Source organism: Plecotus auritus (genome assembly GCF_963455305.1).
Source record: "Plecotus auritus genome assembly, chromosome: 15".
In the NCBI taxonomy this organism is placed as follows: Eukaryota; Metazoa; Chordata; class Mammalia; order Chiroptera; family Vespertilionidae; genus Plecotus; species Plecotus auritus.
In genome coordinates, this window is record NC_137781.1 from 1,283,045 (window position 1) to 1,304,888 (window position 21,844).

General features: G+C 58.6%; 1 protein-coding gene across 2 annotated transcripts; it reads left to right on the top strand.

Moving 5' to 3' along the window:
* The first annotated feature begins 1,359 nt into the window (after positions 1–1,359).
* On the top strand, positions 1,360–20,346 carry CTXND1 (cortexin domain containing 1). Of its 2 annotated transcripts, XM_080651593.1 has the most exons (3): positions 1,360–1,602; positions 17,552–17,686; positions 19,612–20,346. In XM_080651593.1, exons 2-3 carry the CDS (start codon positions 17,679–17,681, stop codon positions 19,850–19,852), a joined length of 249 nt encoding a protein of 82 aa, XP_080507719.1. In that variant the 5' UTR covers positions 1,360–1,602; positions 17,552–17,678; the 3' UTR covers positions 19,853–20,346. The 2 variants fall into 2 exon arrangements, with proteins under 2 accessions (XP_080507719.1, XP_080507720.1); XM_080651594.1 differs by lacking the exons at positions 1,360–1,602; positions 17,552–17,686 and adding an exon at positions 17,727–18,186.
* The last annotated feature ends 1,498 nt before the right edge of the window (positions 20,347–21,844 follow it).

A 21,844-nucleotide genomic window follows, 5' to 3' on the forward strand; every position in this document is an offset into this window, starting at 1 on the left:
GAGGCAGCTGATCGGTGTTTCTCTCTCATCGATATTTCTCTCTATCCCTCTCCCTTCCTCTCTGTAAAAAATCAACAAAATATATTTTTTTTTAAAAAAAAAAAGAGAGAGAGACAAAGTAGAACAGATGCCCTGGCTGGTGTGGCTCAGTGGATAGAGCGTCGGCCTGCAGACCAAAAGGGTCCCAGGTTCGATTCCGGTCAAGGGCACGAACCTCGGTTGCAGGCTCCTCCCAGGCCCCGGCCGGGTCAGGGATCATGCAGGAGGCAACCCATCCATGTGTTTCTCGCCCATCATGTTTCTCTCTGTCTCTCCCTCTCTCTTCCACTCTCCCTACAAATCAATGGGAAAATACCCTCCGGTGAGGAGGAAGGAAGGAAGGAAGGAAGGAAGGAAGGAAGGAAGGAAGGAAGGAAGGAAGGAAGGAAGGGAGGGAGGGAGGGAGGAAGGAAGGAAGGGAGGGAGGAAGGGAGGGAGAGAAAGGAAAGAAAGAAGAAAGAAAGAAAGAAAGAAAGAAAGAAAGAAAGAAAGAAAGAAAGAAAGAAAGAAAGAAAGAAAGAAAGAAAGGAAGGAGCTGGGATTTTCACCCCCATTTATAAGGGGGCGCCAAGCGCAAGAACACCCCGAATGTGGCATATTTCTCCGCTGCAAGTAGCAGTGGTTTTTCTGCGGCTTTCCAATTTCTGTTTAAAAGGCAAAAAAAGGTACATCTATTGGTTTCCCAACCTCAGCTTTTTTTTTTTTTTTTCCCCCCTTTCTGCCCTGGCCGGAGTTCCCAGCGCGGCCTGCCGGCCTGGCCCTAACTTCGCTGGGCACGTCCGTGTGGGGATGGCCGGAGCTCCAGGAGGGCGGAGGCGTGGCGAGCGGCGCCTGCTCTCCCCGAAAGGAAAGGGTCTGCAGGGAAGGCGCTCCGGAGCCGCTCCGATCGGCCCGCGCCCGGGGCTCCCGGCCCCCTCCCCGCGCGCCCGCACAGGGGCTCCCGGCCCCCTCCCCGCGCGCCCGCACAGGGGCTCCCGGCCCCCTCCCCGCGCGCCCGCACAGGGGCTCCCGGCCCCCTCCCCGCGCGCCGGCCAGTGGGTTCCCGGCCCCCTCCCCGCGCGCCCGCACAGGGGCTCCCGGCCCCCTCCCCGCGCGCCGCACAGGGGCTCCCGGCCCCCTCCCCGCGCGCCGCACAGGGGCTCCCGGCCCCCTCCCCGCGCGCCGCACAGGGGCTCCCGGCCCCCTCCCCGCGCGCCGGCCAGTGAGTTCCCGGGCCCCTCCCCGCGCGCCCCCGCGCAGTCTGGCCCGCCCGCCCGCCCGCCCGGGTGAACTTTCTCCTCCTGCGTTTCCGCTTGAACGCCATCCAGCTGCCTCGCCTTTAAAATGCCAGGCCGGCAGCCGCTCGGCTCAGAGCCCCCTCGGCGCGCCCGGCCCTGCCTCGCCCGCACCGCACCGCACCGCCCGCCCGGGCGCTGACTCAGCCGCAGCCGGGCCGCCGCGCGCCCCGCCGCCGGGCCTGGCCGCGTCCCCTGCGCCCCCGCGCCCCCGGCCGCCGCCGGCCCAGACGCGCCGCAGCACCCCGCCAGGTCCCCGAGCGCGCGCGCACGGGACCCGCCTCGCCAGGTAAGGAGGATGCGGGGGCTCCCGGGACCCGCCGGGCGCCTGCGGGCTGGGGCGCAGCAACGTGGACGCTGCGAGGGCGCGCAGCGCACAGGAGGTCCCGGGCCGCGCGCAGGCAGAGACCCCCCTCCTGGGGTCGCAGCGCTGGCGCGCGCCGGGGTTGGAGAGAGCCGGCTGGTCGCCGCAGCCCTGGGGGCCCGGGGAGCCGGGGATCCCCGCCGGCCCGCCCTGCAGGGGCCCGGGCTGTGCTGTTGGCGCGGGTCCCCACCCCTGGGGGAGTGTCGTGCTGTGTTCAGGCATCGTCACCTCCTCTCCATAGGGGATCCTGGGCCCTCCCGTCTCCGTGGGGGGTCCTGGGCGCCTCTGCCCCGGAGGCGGCGGAGCAGGGTGAGCTGTGGCTGAATCGAAGTTAAGGGATTGCCTCCAACTTCGGTGCCTGAAATGCAGGTCCCTCCCGTGGCTGCGGGAACAGGACCAGCCGGGGTCCCTCCGCGCAGCCCTGAAGGTCACGGTGGGCGTTAACTTCTGGGCAAAGTTCTGGGGGTGCCCGGCGGCCTTGCTAAAGGTCCGGTCTCAGCGGGATTCGTTCTGACCCAAAGGCTAACACGCCGCCTTTAAATAGCGCAGCTGGCATTGGCAGAGACGCGCAGCAAGGCTGTGGGTGGTATCTGGGGGGGATGGATTCTAGAACTGGATGTTCTAGGAGCCCCTACTGTGCGTGGGAAAGTTATGAAAGGGGGGGGACGAGGTGAAAGGTCACCCAGGTGAGGTGTCGGGCCTTCCCTGCCCTAAGCCACCTCTCTCTCTCTCTCTCTCTCTCTCTCTCTCTTAAGCTTCACCCGAGGGTATTTTTCCATTGATTTTAGAGAGAGTGGAAGAGAGACGGAGAGACAGAGCGAAACATCGATGTGAGAGAAACACATCCATGGGTTGTCTCCTGCACGCACCCCAAACCAGGGCCCGGGCCGGGGAGGAGCCTGCAGCCAAGGTTCGTGCCCTTGACCGGAAATCGAACCCGGGACCCTTCGGTCTGCAGGCCGCCGCTCTACCCACTGAGCCACACGGCCAGGGCTCTTAAGCCGCCTCTTGACTAGAAACTGGGACCACCTGAACCGTGGTCCTCGGAAACCTGCCAGGCGGTGTTAGGGCGTCCTGGAGCCCCACAGCAAGGCCCCCGGGGGTGATTTGCAAACAGGATTTCGATCCAGGCCCCACTGGCAGGGGTGGCTCAGCCTGAGACACACGTGGAAACGTGGGCAGGCAAACTGCACACGCGAACACGCACCTGGGGGGTGGGGGAGGCCTATGCTGAGACAGGCAGCGCGCACTCATCCCAAAGACAGAGTGCAAGGTGGCTGCTGGCGTAGCGCGTCACCTCTGCGTGTGTGTGTTCTCGGGGCCGAATGATTGCTTTCCCCGCTCACTTTTTCTAGTGGCTTAAAAAAAAAAAAAAAAATTCCTGGATGAAATGCAAGTAAGGAATGCATGGCATTTTGGTGGGGTTCCTGTCCCAGCATTACGAAGGGGTTCAGCGATCTGGAGAAAGGCTGTGCGTAGATTCCATAAGGAGTCCAAAGACGAAAGATAGTTTTGAAAGGCATTGGGGGTGAGAGGAGCTTCAGCTAAAGGAGCTAAAGACTCTCTCCTTGACTCAGGACCCCTTGCTTTTTATTAGCACAATTTGTCCTAAGGCAAGGCGGAGATAATACACTTCAAAGGGTAGGGTTTACAGCAAGTTATGAAAGGGGGGGACCAGGTGAAAGGTCACCCAGGTGAGGTGTCGGGCCTTCCCTGCCCTAAGCCACCTTCCTCTTTCTCTCTCTCTCTCTCTCTCTCTCTCTCTCTCTCTCTCCTCTCTCTTTTTTAAGCTTCACCCGAGGGTATTTTTCCATTGATTTTAGAGAGAGTGGGAAGAGAGACGGAGAGACGGAGCGAAACATCGATGTGAGAGAAACATTGTCAGATTGGGGAATAGCCTCCAGCTGTTCAGGTGTTTGGCCAACAGGAGGCAGTGACATGCAGATTAAGGTGCCCTGAGCTGTCTGGCAGCAGACGAGTGTCCTATTCAGGTTTGGGGGAGAGGCTTTTTAGCTGCTCCAACCGATGATCACATGTGTGGCTCAGCCCTTGTTGAGCCCCCCCCCCCCCCCGCCCCCAAGCTTCACCAACCTTTTGATGACACTCTTGTAATTATGACATGCTGGAACTGGCTTCTGGCAACATTTCTTTTCTTTTCTTTTCTTTTTTTTTTTTAATATATTTTATTGATTTTTTACAGAGAGGAAGGGAGAGGGATAGAGAGTTAGAAACATCGATGAGAGAGAAACATCGATCAGCTGCCTCCTGCACACCCCTTACTGGGGATGTGCCCGCAACCAAGGTCCATGCCCTTGACCCGAATCAAACCCGGGACCCTTCAGTCCGCAGGCCGACGCTCTATCCACTGAGCCAAACCGGTTTCGGCCCCGGCAGCATTTCATGCGCCTCAGAATTCCAGTGGGCCTGGAGACCTTTCAGACCTCCATGTAACATAAACAAGGTGATGGAGGGGTGAGGGTTTCTTTAAAAAAAATAATAATAAAAAGCAGGAACCTTACTCAGCCTGGAAAATGAAAAGTAGCCCGACTCGACGAAGCCGCGTGGCCGTTTCTAAGTCGCGGTGGAGAGAGCCGTGTGGATCTTGCCCGTTGATTTCCTTCACGGGGTTAAAAAAAAAAAAAAAAGAGGCAGCCGTCCTGATCTTACTCCAGCAAATGTTGGCGCCGCCAGGCCACACGGTCACAGCACACACTCAAAACCCGCATCCTGCCCGGCCGGCGTGGCTCGGCGGTGGAGCGTCGACCTAGGAACCAGGAGGTCCCGGGTTCGAGTCCCGGTCAGGGCCCATGCCCCGGTGGCGGGCTCTATCCCCCGTGGGGGGCGTGCAGGAGGCAGCCGGTCCAGGATTCTCTCTCCTCGTGGATGTTTCTCTCTCTTGCTCCCTCTCCCTTCCTCTCTGAGATCAACACAAATATGTTACAAACAAAATAAAACAAAATAAAACAAAAGAGAGAAAACCCTGCCGTCCTCAGGCGGCTTTGTGCACAGCCGTGATATAAATGGAAAAGGAATCGGTGTCAAGGAAAATCTTAAATTATCCGTCTGGCCACAGCAGGAACGCGGCGCTTACGGATTTGACGGCGGTCCAAGGCTCTAAGGTCAGTGTTTCTAACAAGCGCCGACGAGAGGGCGGGGGGGAAGACCGAAGTGTGTTGGTTTTTGGCATGAAAAGTGGTGGAACGGGTCCATTCACTAAAAAAAAAATAAGAAATTTATTTTAAACTGAAGTTCACATCACAATGCTAAGTGAGACGACCTCTCCAAATGTAGGTGAATTCCCCGGGGAAGAAATACTTCTGAAGCACCTCGGATCCTTCCCCATCCTGAGGGCCGGTGCTGGGAGGGGATGCGTTTGCCAGGCCGTGGGACCGGCCGGAGAGGCAGTAAGAAGGAAGCCTGGGCCCTGGCCAGTGTGGCTCAGTGGATAGATCGTCAGCCTGTGGACCGAAGGGTCCCAGGTTCAATTCCGGCCAAGGGCACACGCCCGGGTTGCGGGCTCGATCCCCAGCGGGGGGCGTGCAGGAGGCAGCCGATCAATGATTCTCTCTCATCATGGATGTTTCTATCTCTCTCTCCGTCTCCCTTCCTCTCTGAAATCAATAAAGAAATATATATTTTTTTAAAAAAAGAAGGAAGTCTGGGGTTCACAGCTGGAGGGTCAGCATTCAGTCCTGGCTCTGCCACGGCTCAGGGGACCTTACTGAGTTGCCCTTTGGGGATTCAGGTCTCCTCGTTTTTATTTATTTATTTTTTTGGGGGGCGGGGTCAATCCTTACCCGAGAAATTTTTTTTAATTTGTTTTTATTGATTTCAGAGAGGAAGGGAGAGGGAGAGAGAGAGAGAAACATCCATGAGGAGAGAGAATCATGGATCGGCTGCCTCCTGCACACCCCCTGCTGGAGATGGAGCCCGCAACCTGGGCATGTGCCCTTGACCAGAATCGAACCCAGGACCCTTCAGTCTGCAGGCCGGCACTCTATCCACTGAGCCACACCGGCCAGGCCAGATATCTGATTTTTTAAAACTAATATATTTTATTGATTTTTACAGAGAGGAAGGGAGAAGGAGTGTTAGAAACATCGATGAGAGAGAAAAATGGATCAGCTGCCTCCTGCACACCCCCTACTGGGGATGTGCCCGCAACCAAGGTACATGCCCTTGACCGGAATCGAACCCGGGACTCCCCAGTCTGCAGGCTGACGCTCTATCCACTGAGCCACACCGGGTAGGGCCAGATCTCTCATTTTTAAAGCACTTCCTATATGCCCAGTGTTTTATAGATCTAAACGTAATTCCCAGAGTAACAATTATTTCATACTAGAGGCCTGGTGCACTAAATTTGTGCACTCACAGGGGGGAGGGGGTCCCTCAGCCCGGCCTGCGCCCTCTCGCAGTCCGGGACCCCTCGGGGGATGTCTGACTGCCGCGGAGGCGGGAGAGGCTCGCTATGCTCGCCAGCTGTGAGCCCGGCTTCTGGCTGAGCGGCGCTCCCCCCGTGGGAGCACAATGACCAATGGGGACAGCCCCTGCCTTGAGCGCCTGCCCCCTGGTGGTCAGTGCGCGTCATAGCGACCGGTCGTTCCGCCGTTGGGTCGATTTGCATGTTAGCCTTTTATTCTATAGGATTTTTCACTCCTCACCTGAGGACAGGCTTAGAGAGAGGGAGAGAGAGAAACATCGATGTGAGAGAGAGAGAGACATTGATCGGCTGCCTTCTGTACTCGCCCTGAGCGGGGATCGAACCTCCAACCCGCAACCTCTCGCAAGGGATGACGCTCAACCAGCCGAGCCGCTCTGGCTCCAGAGTAGCCAGGCTCACCCCCACTTTCCCGGCGAGGAACCTGATGATGGGAGGAGCACCTTGGATCCCCCCCAGGTCAGCTGGAGGTAGGAGAGCAGGTCTGTGCCCAAGGGGGCTCCTCGGATCTTTGTTGTCGGTGTTAATCCTCATCTGAGAATATTTTCCCATTGATGTTGACAGAGAGGGTGGGAGGGGGGAGGAGGAGCAGGAGACAGAGAGAAACATGGACGTGAGAGAGACACATCCAAGGGTTGCCTCCCCCACATGTCCTGGCTGGGGCCAGGGATCGAACTTGCAACCCAGGTACGTGCCCTTGACTGGGCAGCCGGTGTGGCTCAGTGGATAGAGCATCAGCCTGTGAATGGAAGGGTCCCGGGTTCGATTCCCGGTCAGGGCACAGGCCCGGGTTGCAGGCTCGATCCCCAATGGAAGGCATGCAGGAGGCGGCCGATCCATGATTCTCTCTCATCATGGATGTTTTTCTCTCTCCCTCCCTCTTCCTCTCCCTTCCTCTTTGAAATCAATAAAAAATTTATTAAAAAAACAACAACACAGCTGAAACCGGTTTGGCTCAGTGGATAGAGCGTTGGCCTGTGGACTGAAGGGTCCCGGGTTCGATTCCGGTCAAGGGCACGTACCTTGGTTGCGGGCACATCCCCAGTAGGGGGTGTGCAGGAGGCAGCTGATCGATGTTTCTCTCTCATCGATGTTTCTAGCTCTCTATCCCTCTCCCTTCCTCTCTGTAAAAAATCAATAAAATATATTTAAAAAAAAAAAAAAAAAAAACAACAACAACACAGCCCTAGCCAGTGTGGCTCAGTGGATAGAGCATCAGCCTGTGAATGGAAGGGTCCCGGGTTCGATTCCTGGTCAGGGCACAGGCCCAGGTTGCAGGCTCAATCCCCAGTGTGGGGCATGCAGGAGGCGGCCGATCCATGATTCTCTTTCATCATGGATGTTTCTCTCTCTTCCTCCCTCTTCCTCTCCTTTCCTCTTTGAAATCAATAAAAAATATATTAAAAAACAAAACAAAACACAGCCCTAGCTGGTGTGGCTCAGTGAATAGAGCATCACTCTGTGGACTGAAGGGTCCCGGGTTCGATTCCCGGTCAGGGCACATGCCTGGGTTGCAGGCTCGATCCCCAGCAGGGGGTGTGCAGGAGGCAGCCGATCCATGACTCTCTCTCATCATGGATGTTTCTCTCTCTCTCTCTTCCTCTCTGAAATCAGTACAAATATATATTTTTTAAAAAACAAAAAAATCCTGCGACCCTTCAGTGCTGGAGGGCGGACGCTCTAACCATTGAGCACCTGGTCAGGACTGGGCTCGCTGGATGTGGGTCCCCTGTGGGTCCCCTCTGACAGGGCTGCCCGGGGGGGACAGCCTCATGGAGAGGCAGCCCCGCACTCTCACCAGCTGCACAATGAGAGGATGAAATTCAGTGACATCACTCCCCTGGTGGCGGGGGTGGGGGCGGCCCGGGACTTGGAACCCACGATCAGTGCGTAGAAGCCCCTACATCCTCCCGAGACTCAGTTTCCCTGTTGATGAACTCGGGAAGGTACTGCCTTCCTGGCTGGGTGTGGGAACCGCCACGGACGACGCTTACAACAGAGCTTAGCGCCCGGCCGGCGTGGCTCAGCATCGACCTACGAACCAGGAGGTCAGGGTTTGAGTCCCGGTCAAGGGCACACGCCCGGGTTGTGGCTTGATCCCCATTAGGTGGCGTATAGGAGGCAGCCGATCCGTGATTCTCTCTCATTGATGTTTCTCGCTCTCTCTCCCTCTCCCTTCCTCTCTGAAATCAATGAAGATATTTTTAAAGAATAAAATAAAATCCTATATGATAAAGAGGTAATATGCAAATGGACTGTCACGCCATCACAAGATGGTGGCACCCACAGCGGGGGGGGGGGGGGGGGGGCAGGGCCCGCTGCTCTGCATGCCTGCCGCCAGAGTCCACTCAGCCCTGCCAGGGGCTTCAGGTCCTCCTGCACCCCCCACTGACCGAGGCTCAGGTCACCAGGGCCGGCCGAGGCTTGTGTTGCTGGCAGTGTGTGATGGGGGGCGTCACCCAAGGGCATGTACCTGGGTTGCAGGCTTCTCCCCTGATCGCCGGGTCGCCTCCCGCCCCTGAGGGTTCCCGGACTGTGAGAGGGAGCAGTCCAGGCTGAGGGACCCCCCCACACACAACTCCAGTGCATGAATTTTCATGCACGGGGCCTCTAGTTAAAAATAATTAAAGAACAAATAGGTAAGGAATCACGCAGTCCAGGCCTACGGCAGACCCTGGGCATGGAAATAGGATGTGCTTCCCGTGGACATGAATGTCCATGCTCAGGTGGCTGTGACGGCTTGGCCCCAGGCGGCGGGCACGGGGGCGTCGGTGTGGCACCCAGCAGCTGGCACGGGTGGCCAACGAGAGGCCTCGAACCCTCCGGCCTGTGTCCTCCCGTCCAGCTCCCTCAGGCCACGCCGACGCCTCCTTGGCTCGGACGGAGCTTTCCGGTTACGGAGGTGGCAAACAGATGGCGCCCGTCTGCCAGGCCTCCCTCCCCTGCCCGGAGCAGACACGGCTGATCCCTCAGGGTGCTCTTCCCCACGGAGCCGGGGGGACGCCTCAGAGTCCCTCCCCACACCACCGGGCGGGCGGCCACCCACCCGTGTTCTCCTGGGTCGCATGGAGACGTGAACATGACCTCTGACCTTTATTATTTGTTTGTGGTGAAGCCTCACCCCAAGGACATGTTCCCATTGATTCTTAGAGAGGAAGGGAGAGGGAGAGACAGAGAAGCATCAGTGGGAGAGAGACCCATCAACGGGTTGCCTCCTGCACCCCTCTTACCGGGGATGTGCCCCCAACCCAGTGCATGCCCTTGACCGGAATCGAACCCGGGACCCTTCAGTCCTCAGGCTGATGCTCTATCCGCTGACCCACACCGGTTAGGGCAGCCGTGGGCAAACGACGGCCCGCGGGCCGGATCCGGCTGTTCTGTCCGGTTCTCTTGCTCTCCCCTCCGCTCCTTTACTTTGAATTTATATTAGTTCACACAAACACTCCATCCAGGCTTTTGTTCCGGCCCTCCGGTCCAGCTTAAGAACCCATGGTGGCCCTCGAGTCAGAACGTTTGCCCACCCCTGGCTTAGGGCCTGACTCTCTGATCGTGACGCTATCACCGTCACCCCTGTCTCACCCAGAGGGACCCCGATGCTCAGAGAGGTGAGGTAACTGCCCACGTTGCCCTGCTAGTCAGTGGGACTGGGCTGAGATTCAAAACCCAAGGACTGGCTCCGGCCCCTCCTCCCTCCCCGCCCCCCCACGCGCTCTCCCCGTCTGTGGAGGCGGCTGGGACACGGATCGTGTATCAGGAGGGGTGGGAGCCCGCCGCCTTAGGGCTGACCTTGCTGCCGACCGCCCGCGGGAGAGCAGCTGTGCTGCCGCCGGGGACCCATTCGCAGCGGGACTCCTCGTCAGCGTGTCACCTTCGCTGGGGCGGCAGAGGGCGGCGTCTGGCTCTGACTCACTCTCTCTTGGCCGGGACTGTACCCAGCCCCGGGGGCACCTTGCCGACCGACCGTGGGGCCCCCTGCACCCGCCTTGGATGCACGGAGTCTGCCCCATGCTTCCCTTCTCCCCCGACGGCGCATCCTCCTGGGAGAATAGGGTCAGCCGGTCGCAGCCTCAGGCCCAGCCCCCACCCTGGGTCCCCCCTGGGTCAGGCTGGCCCCCGCCCCCCTTCGCGGTTCTGTGTATCAAGATGAAAGGGATGAGGCCTGACCGGTGTGGCTCAGTGGATAGAGCGTCGGCCTGCGGACAGAAGGGTCCCGGGTTCGATTCCGGTCAAGGGCATCCACCTTGGTTGCGGGCACATCCCCAGTGGGGGGCATGCAGGAGGCAGCTGATGGATGTTTCTCTCTCATCCATGTTTCTAGCTCTCTATCCCTCTCCCTTGCTGTCTGTAAAAAATCAGTAATAATAGGGCTGACCTTAAAAAGATGAAAGGGATGATTGTGGCCTCTGTGGCCCCCGCTGTCCTGAGCGCGAGGCTGGGCCCATCCGTTCTCGGGCCTCGTCTGCGTGTGGGAGTCTCACTGGCTGGGCTCCGGCTGGGCCCGGGGGAGGGGAAGCCTCGAGCAGAGTGTGTGTGAGTGGGAAGGCTCTGTGCTGAGCGGAGAACAGGACTCCAAACACAGAGGGGCAATTAGTAACCTCACCCAGAGCCCTGGCCAGTGTGGCTCAGTGGGTAGAGCGTCGGCCTGCGGACCGAAGGGTCCCCGGTTCGATTCCAGTCAAGGGCATGGACCTGGGTTGCAGGCTCCTCCCCGGCCCAGGCCCTGGTTGGGAGGCATGCAGGAGGCAACCCATTGTTGTGTCTCTCTCACATCAATGTTTCTCTCTGTCTCCCCCTCTCCCTTCCATTCTCTCTAAAAATCAATGGAAAAATATCCTCGGGTGAGGATTAAAATAATCTACACTAAAAAAAGAGAAACATGCAAATTGACCATCACGCCACTAAGCCCACCAGCCAATCAGGAGTGAGTATGCAAATCAACCCAACAAAGATGGCGGCGGCCACAGAGCTGGAGGGAGCAGGAGGCTTGGGTTGCCCCTGGTGATGGAGGAAGCCAAACTTCCCACCCGCCCTGGCCGCCTCTGTAGGAGGGGCTGGGAGCCTGGGTTGCCGGGGGGGCATGGCCAGCCTGAAAACGGCCCACAGTCCCTTACCCAGGCTGGCCACACGCCCATGGGGTGAGGGTCCCCACTGGGGGGCTTGGCCAGCCTACAAACAGCCATCAGCCCCTCACCCAGGCTGGCCACGCCCCCCACAGCAGGGACCCTTACCCCATGGGGGCATGGATGGCCTGCAAACCACCACTGGCCCCTCACCCAGGCCACCCCATGCCCCAAGGGGACCCCCACCCTGATCCGGGACACCCTTCAGGGCAAACCAGCCAGCCCTCCCCAACACCCGTGCACCAGGCCTCTATCCTATCTAATAAAAGAGTAATATGCTAATTAGACTGGGAGACCTTCCAGATGTTCTTCTGGACAAAGCCATGGTGGCAGGGCTGGGGTAGAGGCAGTTAGAGGCCAAGAGGGGAGGGCAGTTGTGGGTGATCAGGCCAGTGGGGGGGGCCATTGGGGGTGATCAGGCCAATGGGGGGGCAGTTTGGTGTGAGCAGGCCAGCAGGGGGGCAGTTGGGGGCAAGCAGGCCAGTGGGGAGGGCAGGTGGGGGCACGCAGGCCAGCAAGGCGGGCAGTTGGGGGTAAGCAGGCCAGTGGGGAGGGCAGGTGGGGGTGAGCACACTGGCATGGGGGGCAGTTGGGGATGATCAGGCTGCCAGGGGGGCATTTGGGGGTGAGCAGGCTGGTGGCGGGGGGCAGTTGGGGGTGATCAAGCTGGCAGGCAGAGTGGTTAGGGGCAATCAGGCAGGCAGGTGAGCAGTTAGGAGCCAGCAGTCCCGGATTGCGAGAGGGATGTCCGACTGCTGGTTTAGGCCCGATCCCTGTAACCGGCAGTAGGACATCCTTCGAGGGGTCCCAGATTGGAGAGGGTGCAGGCCAGGCTGAGGGACACCTGCCCCCCCCCCCCGTGTGTAAGGATTTCGTGCACCAGGCCTCTAGTAACAATAATAATAATAATAATAATAATAATAATAATAATATCACATGGGGCCGATCTTCCCAGCCCCACAGCCTCGGGACCAGGACGTGAGGCTCAGCCGGGTGCTGAGGGGTGGTGTCTGCGGGGAAGACAGAGAATAGCAGAGGGGCGGGGCCAGGCCCACCCTCCCCACCCCCCACAGCGGGCCTGCTGCCTCGCTCCAGATGGCGCCCACGGCATCCTCCCCACACTCACTGCTCCCCCCCCCGCCCGCTGCGCCCCACCGTGCACACAGCGCTCTCCATCCGCTGGTGTGCAGCCCTCGTCCCCATGTGCTGCATCAGAGCCGCCAGCCGGGGAGATGGAGCCACGGCTCCCGCGGGGGAGGAGGCCCTGGTGGCGGGCGGCTCCGCCCAGTGTGAGACCACCCGGTCCCCACGTGCTGCCTCCCCTCGCTGGCCCTCAGGGGCACTGTTCACCCTTTCGGGCCAAGGGCTCCCACAGAGACGCTTCTGCAGCCAACACTTTGCAGGAAAGGAAGGGAGATGAGGACACAGAGTCTGGTGTTTGCCGGGCCGGTGTGGCTCAGTGGTTTGGTGTCGGCCTAGGAACCAGGAGGTTAGGGTTCGATTCCCGGTCAGGGCACAGGCCCGGGTGGCTGGCGGGCTCGAACCCCAGTGTGGGGCGTGCAGGATGGATCAGCCGATGGATGATTCTCATCATTGATGTTTCTCTCTCCCCTCTCCCTTCCTCTCTATCCTTTCCAGTGAAGAGGGAATATGCTAATTGACTGCCCCGCCCTCAAAGATGGTGGCGCCCACAGCCAATGAGAAGGGAATATGCTAATTGACTGCCCCGCCCTCAAAGATGGTGGCACCCACAGCCAATAAGGAGGGAATATGCTAATTGACTGCCCCACCCTCAAAGAGGGTGGCACCCACAGCCACAAGATGGTGGTGCCCAGTCCCCTCAGCCCCTCCCTCCGGAGTCCCCCAGTCCCCTCAGTCCCCCCAGCCCCCCAGGGCCGCCCGAGGCGCAGGTAACCAGGGCCGGCCGAGGCTTGCGCTGCCGGCAGTGGCAGCAGCAGAGGTGTGATGGGGGCATTGCCTTCCCCTGATTGCCGGGTCGCCTCCCGCCCCTGAGGGCTCCCGGACTGTGAGGGGGGCAGGCCGGGCTGAGGGACCCCCCTCCAGTGCATGAATTTTCATGCCCCGGGCCTCTAGTAAAATATATTTTACCTGGCCGGCGTGGCTCCGTGCATAGAGCGTTGGCCTGAGACTGAAGGGTCCCGGGTTTGATTCTGGTCAAGGGCACCTACTCGGTTGCAGGCTGGATCCCCAGTCCTCGTCAGGGCACATGTAGGAGACAGCCCATCCACGTGTCTCTCTCCCATCGATGTTTCTCTCTGCCTCTCCCTCTCCCTTCTACTTTCTCTAAAAATCAATGGGAAAATACCCTCTGGTGAGGATTAACCAAAAAAATTTTTAAATTAAAATAAAATGAAATATATTTTTAAAAAGGGTCTGGATTCTCTTCCCGTGTCACTCCTCACCCTCACCCTAGGGAACAGCAACAGCCCTGGCCTCTCGTCGGAGGCATTGGCTGCCGCTGTTGAACTTGACCTTTCAACTTGACCTGTGAGCATGCTGCCATGACAGAGTCCCACCGCCCTCCCTCCTCACACCCACACCACAGTCGGCCACCCTTGTCCCCCTACCAGGGCTCCTGGCCTGGATCAGAGAGCACCCCAAGGTGAGGGGAGGCGAGGGGTGTCCCCCCGGTGGAGGGGTGCAACTCCTACCCCACCCTGGAGAAACCCCACTTTGCGATCAACCCCACCCCCATCGGCCAGGCCACCCAGGAGGCCCCGGAGGCACCCAGACCCAGGCCCCACCGGCTGTGCTGCCCGACATCCGTGCCGGGTGGCAGGTGAAGGGCAGTGGGCAGGGGCGCCTGGCAGGGCCTCCTTCCTGAGCGAGGAGGCGGCGGCGGAAGGTCTCGGGGGTGGGCAGAGGCAAGCGGCAGTGCCCGAGGTCACAGCCCTCGGCTCCCTAGCAACCTGCCGCGGGACTATCGCGGCCTTTTCCACTAGGATCTGCGACCCCCACCCCCACCCTAAAAGTGCTGCTTGGAGCCCCGGCTGGTGTGGCTCAGTGGATAGAGCATCAGCCTGCGACGGAAGGGTCCTGGGTTAGAGTCCGGTCAAGGGCACGTGCCTGGTCAGGGCGCATGCAGGAGGCAACCCATCGATGTTTCTCTGTGTCTCTCCCTCTCTCTTCCACGCTCTCTAAAATCAATGGGAAAATATCCTCGGATGAGGATTAAAAAATAAATTAAAGAATAAATAAATAGCCCTGACCGGTTTGGCTCAGTGGATGGAGCGTCGGCCTGCGGACTGAGGGGTCCCGGGTTCGATTCCGGTCGGAGGCATGTACCTTGGTTGCGGGCACATCCCCAATGGGGGGTGTGCAGGAGGCAGCTGATGGATGTTTCTCTCTCGTCGATGTTTCTGGCTCTCTCTCCCTCGCCCTTCCTCTCTGTAAAAATCAGTGGAGTATATTTAAAATAATAATAATAAATAAAACTGCCTGGCCTGGCTGGTGTGGCTCAGTGGATTGAGCGTCCTCCCATAGACCAAAAGGTCCCGGGTTCGATTCCCGGTCAGGGCACACACCCAGGGTTGCGGGCTCGATCCCCAGTCGGGGGGCGTGCAGGAGGCAGCCAATCCATGATTCTCTCTCATCATGGATGTTTCTCTCTCTCTCTCTCCCTCTCCCTTCCTCTCTGAGGTCAAGAAAAATATATTAGCCCTAGCCCTGGCTGGTTTGGCTCAGTGGATGGAGTGTCAGCCTGCGGACTCAAGGGTCCCGGGTTCGATTCCAATCGGGGGCGTGCACCTTGGTTGCGGGCACATCCCCAGTGGGAGGTGTGCAGGAGGCAGCTGATGGATGTTTCTCTCTCATCGATGTTTCTAGCTCTCTGTCCCTCTCCCTTCCTCTCTGTAAAATCAATAAAAATACGTTTAAAAAAAATATATATATATATATTAAACAAACAAACAAAAAAAGAGTAAAAAATGATTTCAGCAGCCACATCCGTTGGGGTCATTCACGGGCCCAGATCAGCACCCCGGATTCTGAAGCAAGTTTGCATCCAGCGCCCCGGGAAGCTGGCGATGGAGCGTGTGGCTTGTGCAGCCTCGGGGCTGAAGGAGAGGCAGTCAAATTGGGGACCACGGGGCAGGCTGCCGGGAGGGCCCCCCCTCCCCACCCCCAGTCTCCAGGGGAGGAGCGGCAGGGAGTTCCGCGCTGCGTCCCCCTGGGCGTCTGCCCTCCCTTCCCCACGGAGCTGGTGCTGAAGGCTGGTGGGCAGGCGCCGTCTGGGAGGCGGGAAGAAGGTGAACCTGTTGCTCTCCGGTTCCCATTCCCGGCACTCGCCCCAGATGGAAAGATCTAGAAAACACTGACTTGCTCTGGGTTGGCCTCCAGGTTACAGGACCCGACCCGGGCGCCACGACATTTGGGGGAGGGTCGCCGGGCTGTCTCTCTGGGCCTGACCTCTACAATCCCATGGGGCTCCCCAGTGAGCTGGACCCGCACCGTGGACGGGGGCGTGGGGACGTCAGAGTTCAGGGTCCTGCTGGGAGGCTGAGGAGCGTGGGACTCGAGCCCCTCCATCCTTCCCCTGACAACCCCCCGAGGAGTACACACCCCGGGGCCCCGGCTCAGGCCTGGGTGGGGTCAGACACGCGGGTTTGCTCCAAGTCGGCTGCCATTGCTCGGAGCTGCTTTTTTTTAACCCTCACCTGAGGATATTTTTCTATTGCTTTTTAAAAATATATATTTGTACTAGAGGCCCAGTGCACAAAATTCATGCGAGGGTGAGGGGGAGGGTGGTGTCCCTCAGCCCGGCCTGCACCCTCTCCAATCTGGGACCCCTTGGGGGATGTCCGACTGCCGGTTTTGGCCCGATCCCACAGGCAGTCGGACATTCCTCTGGCAATCCGGGACCGCTGGCTCCTAACCACTCACCTGCCTGCCTGATCGCCCCCAACTGCCCCCCGCAGGCCTGCTCACCCCCAACTGCCCCCCCGCCAGCCTGCTCACCCCCAACTGCCCCCCCCGCCAGCCTGCTCGCCCCCAACTGTCCCCCCCCCCCCGCTGGCCTGCTCACCCCCAACTGGCCCCCCCTCCCCGCTGGCCTGATCACCCACAACGGCCCCCCCACCGGCCTGATCACGCACAACTGCCCTCCCCTCTTGGCCCCTAACCGCCTCTCCCTTGGCCCCGCCACCATGGCTTTGTCCAGAACAGTGGTCGGCAAACTGCGGCTCGCGATCCACATGCAGCTCACGAGCCACGGTTTACCGCTCTGTTGACTAATGAGTTTGCTGACCACTGGTCCAAAAGAACCTCCGGAAGGTCTCCTGGAAGGTCTCCCAGTCTAATTAGCATATTACCCTTTTATTAGTATAGATTGATTTCACAAAGAGCAAAGGAGAGGGAGAGAAAGAGAGCAACATCCATGAAGAGAGAGAATCACGGATCGGCTGCCTCCTGCACGCCCCTCCTGGGGATCGAGCCTGCAACCCAGGGCTGTGCCCTGACCGGGAATCGAATTGCCTGGTTCCTAGGTCGACTCTCAACCACCAAGCCACACGAGCCAGTTAGGATGGTGAATGTCGTTATTCTTGTGTTACAAGAATTTTTTTTTAAGTATCATTTTTGTGAACGTAAAAAGCACAGAAACCTGTAGAGAATTTCTGTGAGTTTATTGGAGCCAAACTGCCCACAATCGCCGGGAACCAGAACCTCAACGGATGGGGGTGATGCTCCGGAGAATGGGGGTTCCATCTGTGTTTACACGTTGCAATCGAAGGAGGGACGGAGGTGGGTGACAGGAAATCCATTGGGGACGGACCAGAGAGGCGGGAGCAAGCAAAGCGGGAACCCCTGGGATTGGATAAAAGGTAAAATGTTGGACACACACTCAGGTGGGTGCAGGGACAATTCACAGGACAAGGAGGGGATCTGTGGTCTCTGTCCTGGCCCCCAGCACATGTGGCTGTGCCCCGAGGGGTCCGGAAAAAGGGGAGTTACAAGTCACCCAGACATTTCAAGGGTGTGTTATCCTAGATGCAAAAACACAGCCAGGCTCCGTGAAGGTAAAGGCTGACCTTGTCAGGGAAGATGCCGGCCTAGGAGTGACCCCCCACCATCCCTGCTTCTCGTTCACGTTTAATTTCAGACCGTCCTGTGGGGTGACCTTAGGTCTCTGAGTTTGCAAGGCCGCCACGCAGGCCTCCCCGGAGCGGTCAGGTCAGCACGTGGCCCCTCTCGTCCACATTTTTAAAAGAGAGCAATCAACATAGAATAAAGCCCAGCCTTCCCGCTGGCCTAGTCACGTCTGGGGCAGGATCTGATGCTGTGTCCTGCTCTGTTTCAGCCACGCCGGAGTCTGCTTTCTGAGGGGACAGACGCTGCTCTCAGCCGCTCCCACCTGCCATGTCCAGCCACTGCCCCTCCCTCCCACAGCAGCCCCACCCAGGGTGCCAGCCCACCCCGTGGCCCTTATGAAGAGGTGACTCCGTTTTCTCTCTTCTCTTGCTTCTCTCCCGAATCTCTCGATTCACTCGAATCTCTCCCTTCTCAGTGGAATCTCTCTGTTTTCTCTGAACTCTCACTTCTGCCTTGAGTTATCCAATTGATTTTTGCTGAGTCGTGCAATTGATTTTGCCGAGTCATCTGATTGATTTTTGCTGTCATCTGATCAATTTTGCTGAGTCATCTGATTGATTTTTGCTGAGTCATCTGATCAATTTTGCTGAGTCATGCAATTGATTTTTGCTGAGTCATCTGATTGATTTTTGCTGTCATCTGATCGATTTTGCTGAGTCATCTGATCAATTTTGCCGAGCCATCCAATTGATTTTGCTGAGTCATGCAATTGATTTTGCTGAGTCATCTGATCGCTTTTTGCTGAGTCATCTGATCAATTTTGCTGAGTCATGCAATTGATTTTGCTGAGTCATCCATTGATTTTGCCGAGTCATCCAACTGAGTGACCACTCCGACCAGCAGGTCAGTACCCTCAGGGGACAGGTGGGGAGGAAGACAAGGTGTGGGTGAGGGGACAGCACGATTCCCTGTGGTTACAGGTAGGCCAGGTTGCCAAGCAGAAGCCGGCCCAGGTGTCCTCCTGACACTTGGGAAGGGTGGGGGGGGGGATGGACCCACTGCTTCCACCAGAGGAGGGAGGGGCCTGCAGAGGCCACAGCTGGGGAGGTGGGCCTGGGGGACTCATCTCCCCTTCCTGGGCCTCAGCGTCCACATTTCTAACACGGCCAGAGTGACGCCTGGCTGACCTGCCTCCAGGGCTGTCCTGAGGATGAAATAATTGACTGGACGTGAAATGCAATGTGAAACCACTAGTAAATGCACCAAGATTTTGGCGCATTTGGCTCCGGGGGAGGGGGGGTGAGGGGGAGCAGCACACTGTCACTCCGGGGGGCTGAGGCAGATAAGGAGGGGAGTGGGTGCCCTGCCCCTGCCTCAGGCCAGTGGGCACGACCCTCCCTGCCCACAGGAGGACCAGGGTCCAGAGCTTCTGTTCCACGTTGCAGCCAGGTCCAGTTCCGGATTCAGACTAATTAAAAGTACGTTGGTCCATGGGATGGGTCCCACATGGCCATGGGCCACGTCGGTGCAGGGGAGCGTGACCCCTGCCTCAGGAGCCCCAAGGGGGCCAGAGGGTCAAGGGCGCCCTCCTTCGTTCAGGTTTCCCGCCCTGGCAGTGACCACGCCTCTTTTGGCCACTAATTTGTTTCCAGGTGTGACTGGCAGACAGGTAGGCACCTTCCCGTAGCACTCAGACCTTACTGGACACGTGTCTCCCTGACCAGGGCCTTCCCCCATCCATCCACAAAAAACAGGCTTGGAGAACGTTAAATGAACAAAGCTGTATTATCTAGTCTTCCTTTTACCCCTTTCCTATCTTCTATAATAATAAAAGGGTAATATGCTAATTAGACTGGATGTCTTCCGGACGCCATTCCGGACGTCCTTCCTGACAAAGCCAGGGCCAGAGGGAAGCCAGCCGGGGTCCCGGGAACCTGCAGGTGGCCGGAGGAGGGAAGCCCAGGTCCCGGGTACCGGACGGAAGCCGGTGCCAGCCGCTGGGGGAAAGAAGGCCTACGTCTGCACGAATTTTCGTGCATCGGGCTCTAGTTAAATAATAACTGCCCGGCCGGTGTGGCTCAGTGAGCCTCAACCTATGAACCAGAAGGTCCCGGTTCGAATCCCGGTCAGGGCACATGCCCGGGTTGCAGGCTCGATCCCCAGTGGGGGGCGTGCAGGAGGCAGCCGATCCACGATCCTCTCTTGTATGGATGTTTTTCTCCCTCCCTCTCCCTCCCTCTCCCTGAATCAATAAAAACTTTAAAATGATCTAAAATAATGACTGTAATGAAATGATGACCACTGTCTCGCCGGCACACCTCTCCGCAGGGCTGGAAGATGGTCCCAGGCCCCCGGCAGCCGGAGGAGGAGCCCCCGCCGCCGGCCCGCGATGGAGGAGCCCACGCCCGAGGCCGTCTACGTGGACGTGGACAAAGGACTGACCCTGGCCTGCTTCGTCTTCCTCTGCCTCTTCCTCGTGGTCATGATCATCCGCTGCGCCAAGGTCATCATGGACCCGTACAGCGCCATCCCCACGTCCACCTGGGAGGAGCAGCACCTGGATGACTGATGGGGGCGGGGGGGGGCAGGGAGGGCGGCACCACGGGGTCCCCGGGCACCGGGCACTCAGCCCGTCCACACAGCAGGGGACGCGGTTCCCCGGGAGGGGGGGGATGGTGGAGAAAGCCCCCCTTAGCCTCGCCTGCTCCCACACCCGCATCAGAGTGACATGCTCGGGGTGCCCCAGGGGTTCCAGCCGTGGGCCAGTTTGGGGAACGCGGTGACTACGGGGCGGTCACCACCCCTGGCTCCAGCAGGACACCCAGCGTGACACCACCGTGGCCTCCTCTGCGGGGGCCCCTCTGCCCATCAGATGCAAACTGGCCCTGAGGGGGAGCCCCCAGCGAAGACGTCCCCCCCCGGAACCAAGTCCCTCCAGGGGCCGTTGTGAACGGTGGGGGCCGGGGGTGGGGACTCCCCCCGAAAAGCCCCAAGAAGGCCCGGGGACTGCTTCCCGGCTGCATTTTTAAAAACGAAAACAGAGAGGGGTCTATTTTTCCTGTTGCCGATGAGGTGTGCGTTTTAGAAATTTGGGGGGAAATACAGATACGTGGAACCCCGCCTCCCAGGAGCCGCTAACTTTGAAAGAGTCGCCCAGCCTTTGTGACACGGTTTTTACATAGGTCGCACCGCGTGCATGACGTGTCGTTCATGTTACAGCGTGAGGACGTCCCGGCCCCTCGCCCGCACGTCAGACCCGGAGTCCCTGTTGGTGGAGAATCCCACCAGGGGGCGAGGTCGGCGCTGAATAATCCCCCCCTTTGGTCAGACAATGAAATCTTCTGATTTTCTCTCCCACAGAATTGTTGCCGCCAGTCACACCTTCCTTTAAAATACACACTGAGTGGCCAGATGGTGATGATCTCTGGACGCATAATAATCTGGCCACTCAGTGTCTATCCTATAGAATAAAAGGCTAATATGCACATTGTCCCCTCGACCAGGAGTTTGACCAGCAGGCAGGCCTGCCAACCGCCCATGTCCTCTCCCCCTTGGCCAGGCTGGCCGGACCCCACCCATGCACGAATTCATGCACCGGGCCTCTGATATATATACATATACACTGAGTGGCCAGATTATTATGCATCCAGAGATCTCATAATCTGGCCACTCAGTATATATATATATATATATATATATTTTTAAATATATTTTATTGATTTTTTACAGAGAGGAAGGGAGAGGGATAGAGAGTTAGAAACATCGATCAGCTGCCTCCTGCACACCCCCCACTGGGGATGTGCCCGCAACCAAGGTACATGCCCTTGACCGGAATCGAACCTGGGACCCTTCAGTCCCCAGGCCGACGCTCTATCCACTGAGCCAAACCGGTTTCGGCCACTCAGTGTATATTTTATGGGTCTCAGAGAGGAAGGGAGAGGGAGAGAGAGAAACATCAATGAGGAGAATCATGGATCGGCTGCCTCCTGCCCGCCCCACACTGGGGATGGAGCCTGCAACCCAGGCATGTGCCCTGAGTGGGAATCGAACCCGTGACCTCCTGGTTCCTAGGTCGACGCTCGGCCCCTGGGCCACGCAGGCCGGGCAGACATTGAATTATGTTGCTGATTCTGCCTCACACGAAATGGTCTCAGCCGCTCACGTCTTCAAAGTGCACCTGCCCCGACATGAGTGATGGCCGGACGGAGACCTGGGTTCATACCTCAGCCTCTCTCTCCGGGGCTGTGTGCCAGGAGCAAGTCCCTCAGCCTCTCGTACCTCCGTTCCCTCGTTCCATTTATTTACTTTTATTCTTGGTGAGTCCTCGCCGAGGAGATTTCTCCCATTGGTTGTTTAGAGAGAGTGGCAGGGAGAGGGAGAGACGGAGAGAAACATCGATGAGTTTGCCTCCTGCATGTGCCCCGGCCAGGGCTGGGGAACCGGCGACCCGGGCATGTGCCCTTGACCGGAATCGAAGCTGGGACCCTTCAGCCCGCAGGCTGGCGCTCTAGCCACTGAGCCACACCGGCCGGGGCTGCATGTCCTTACTGGATTGGGAGAG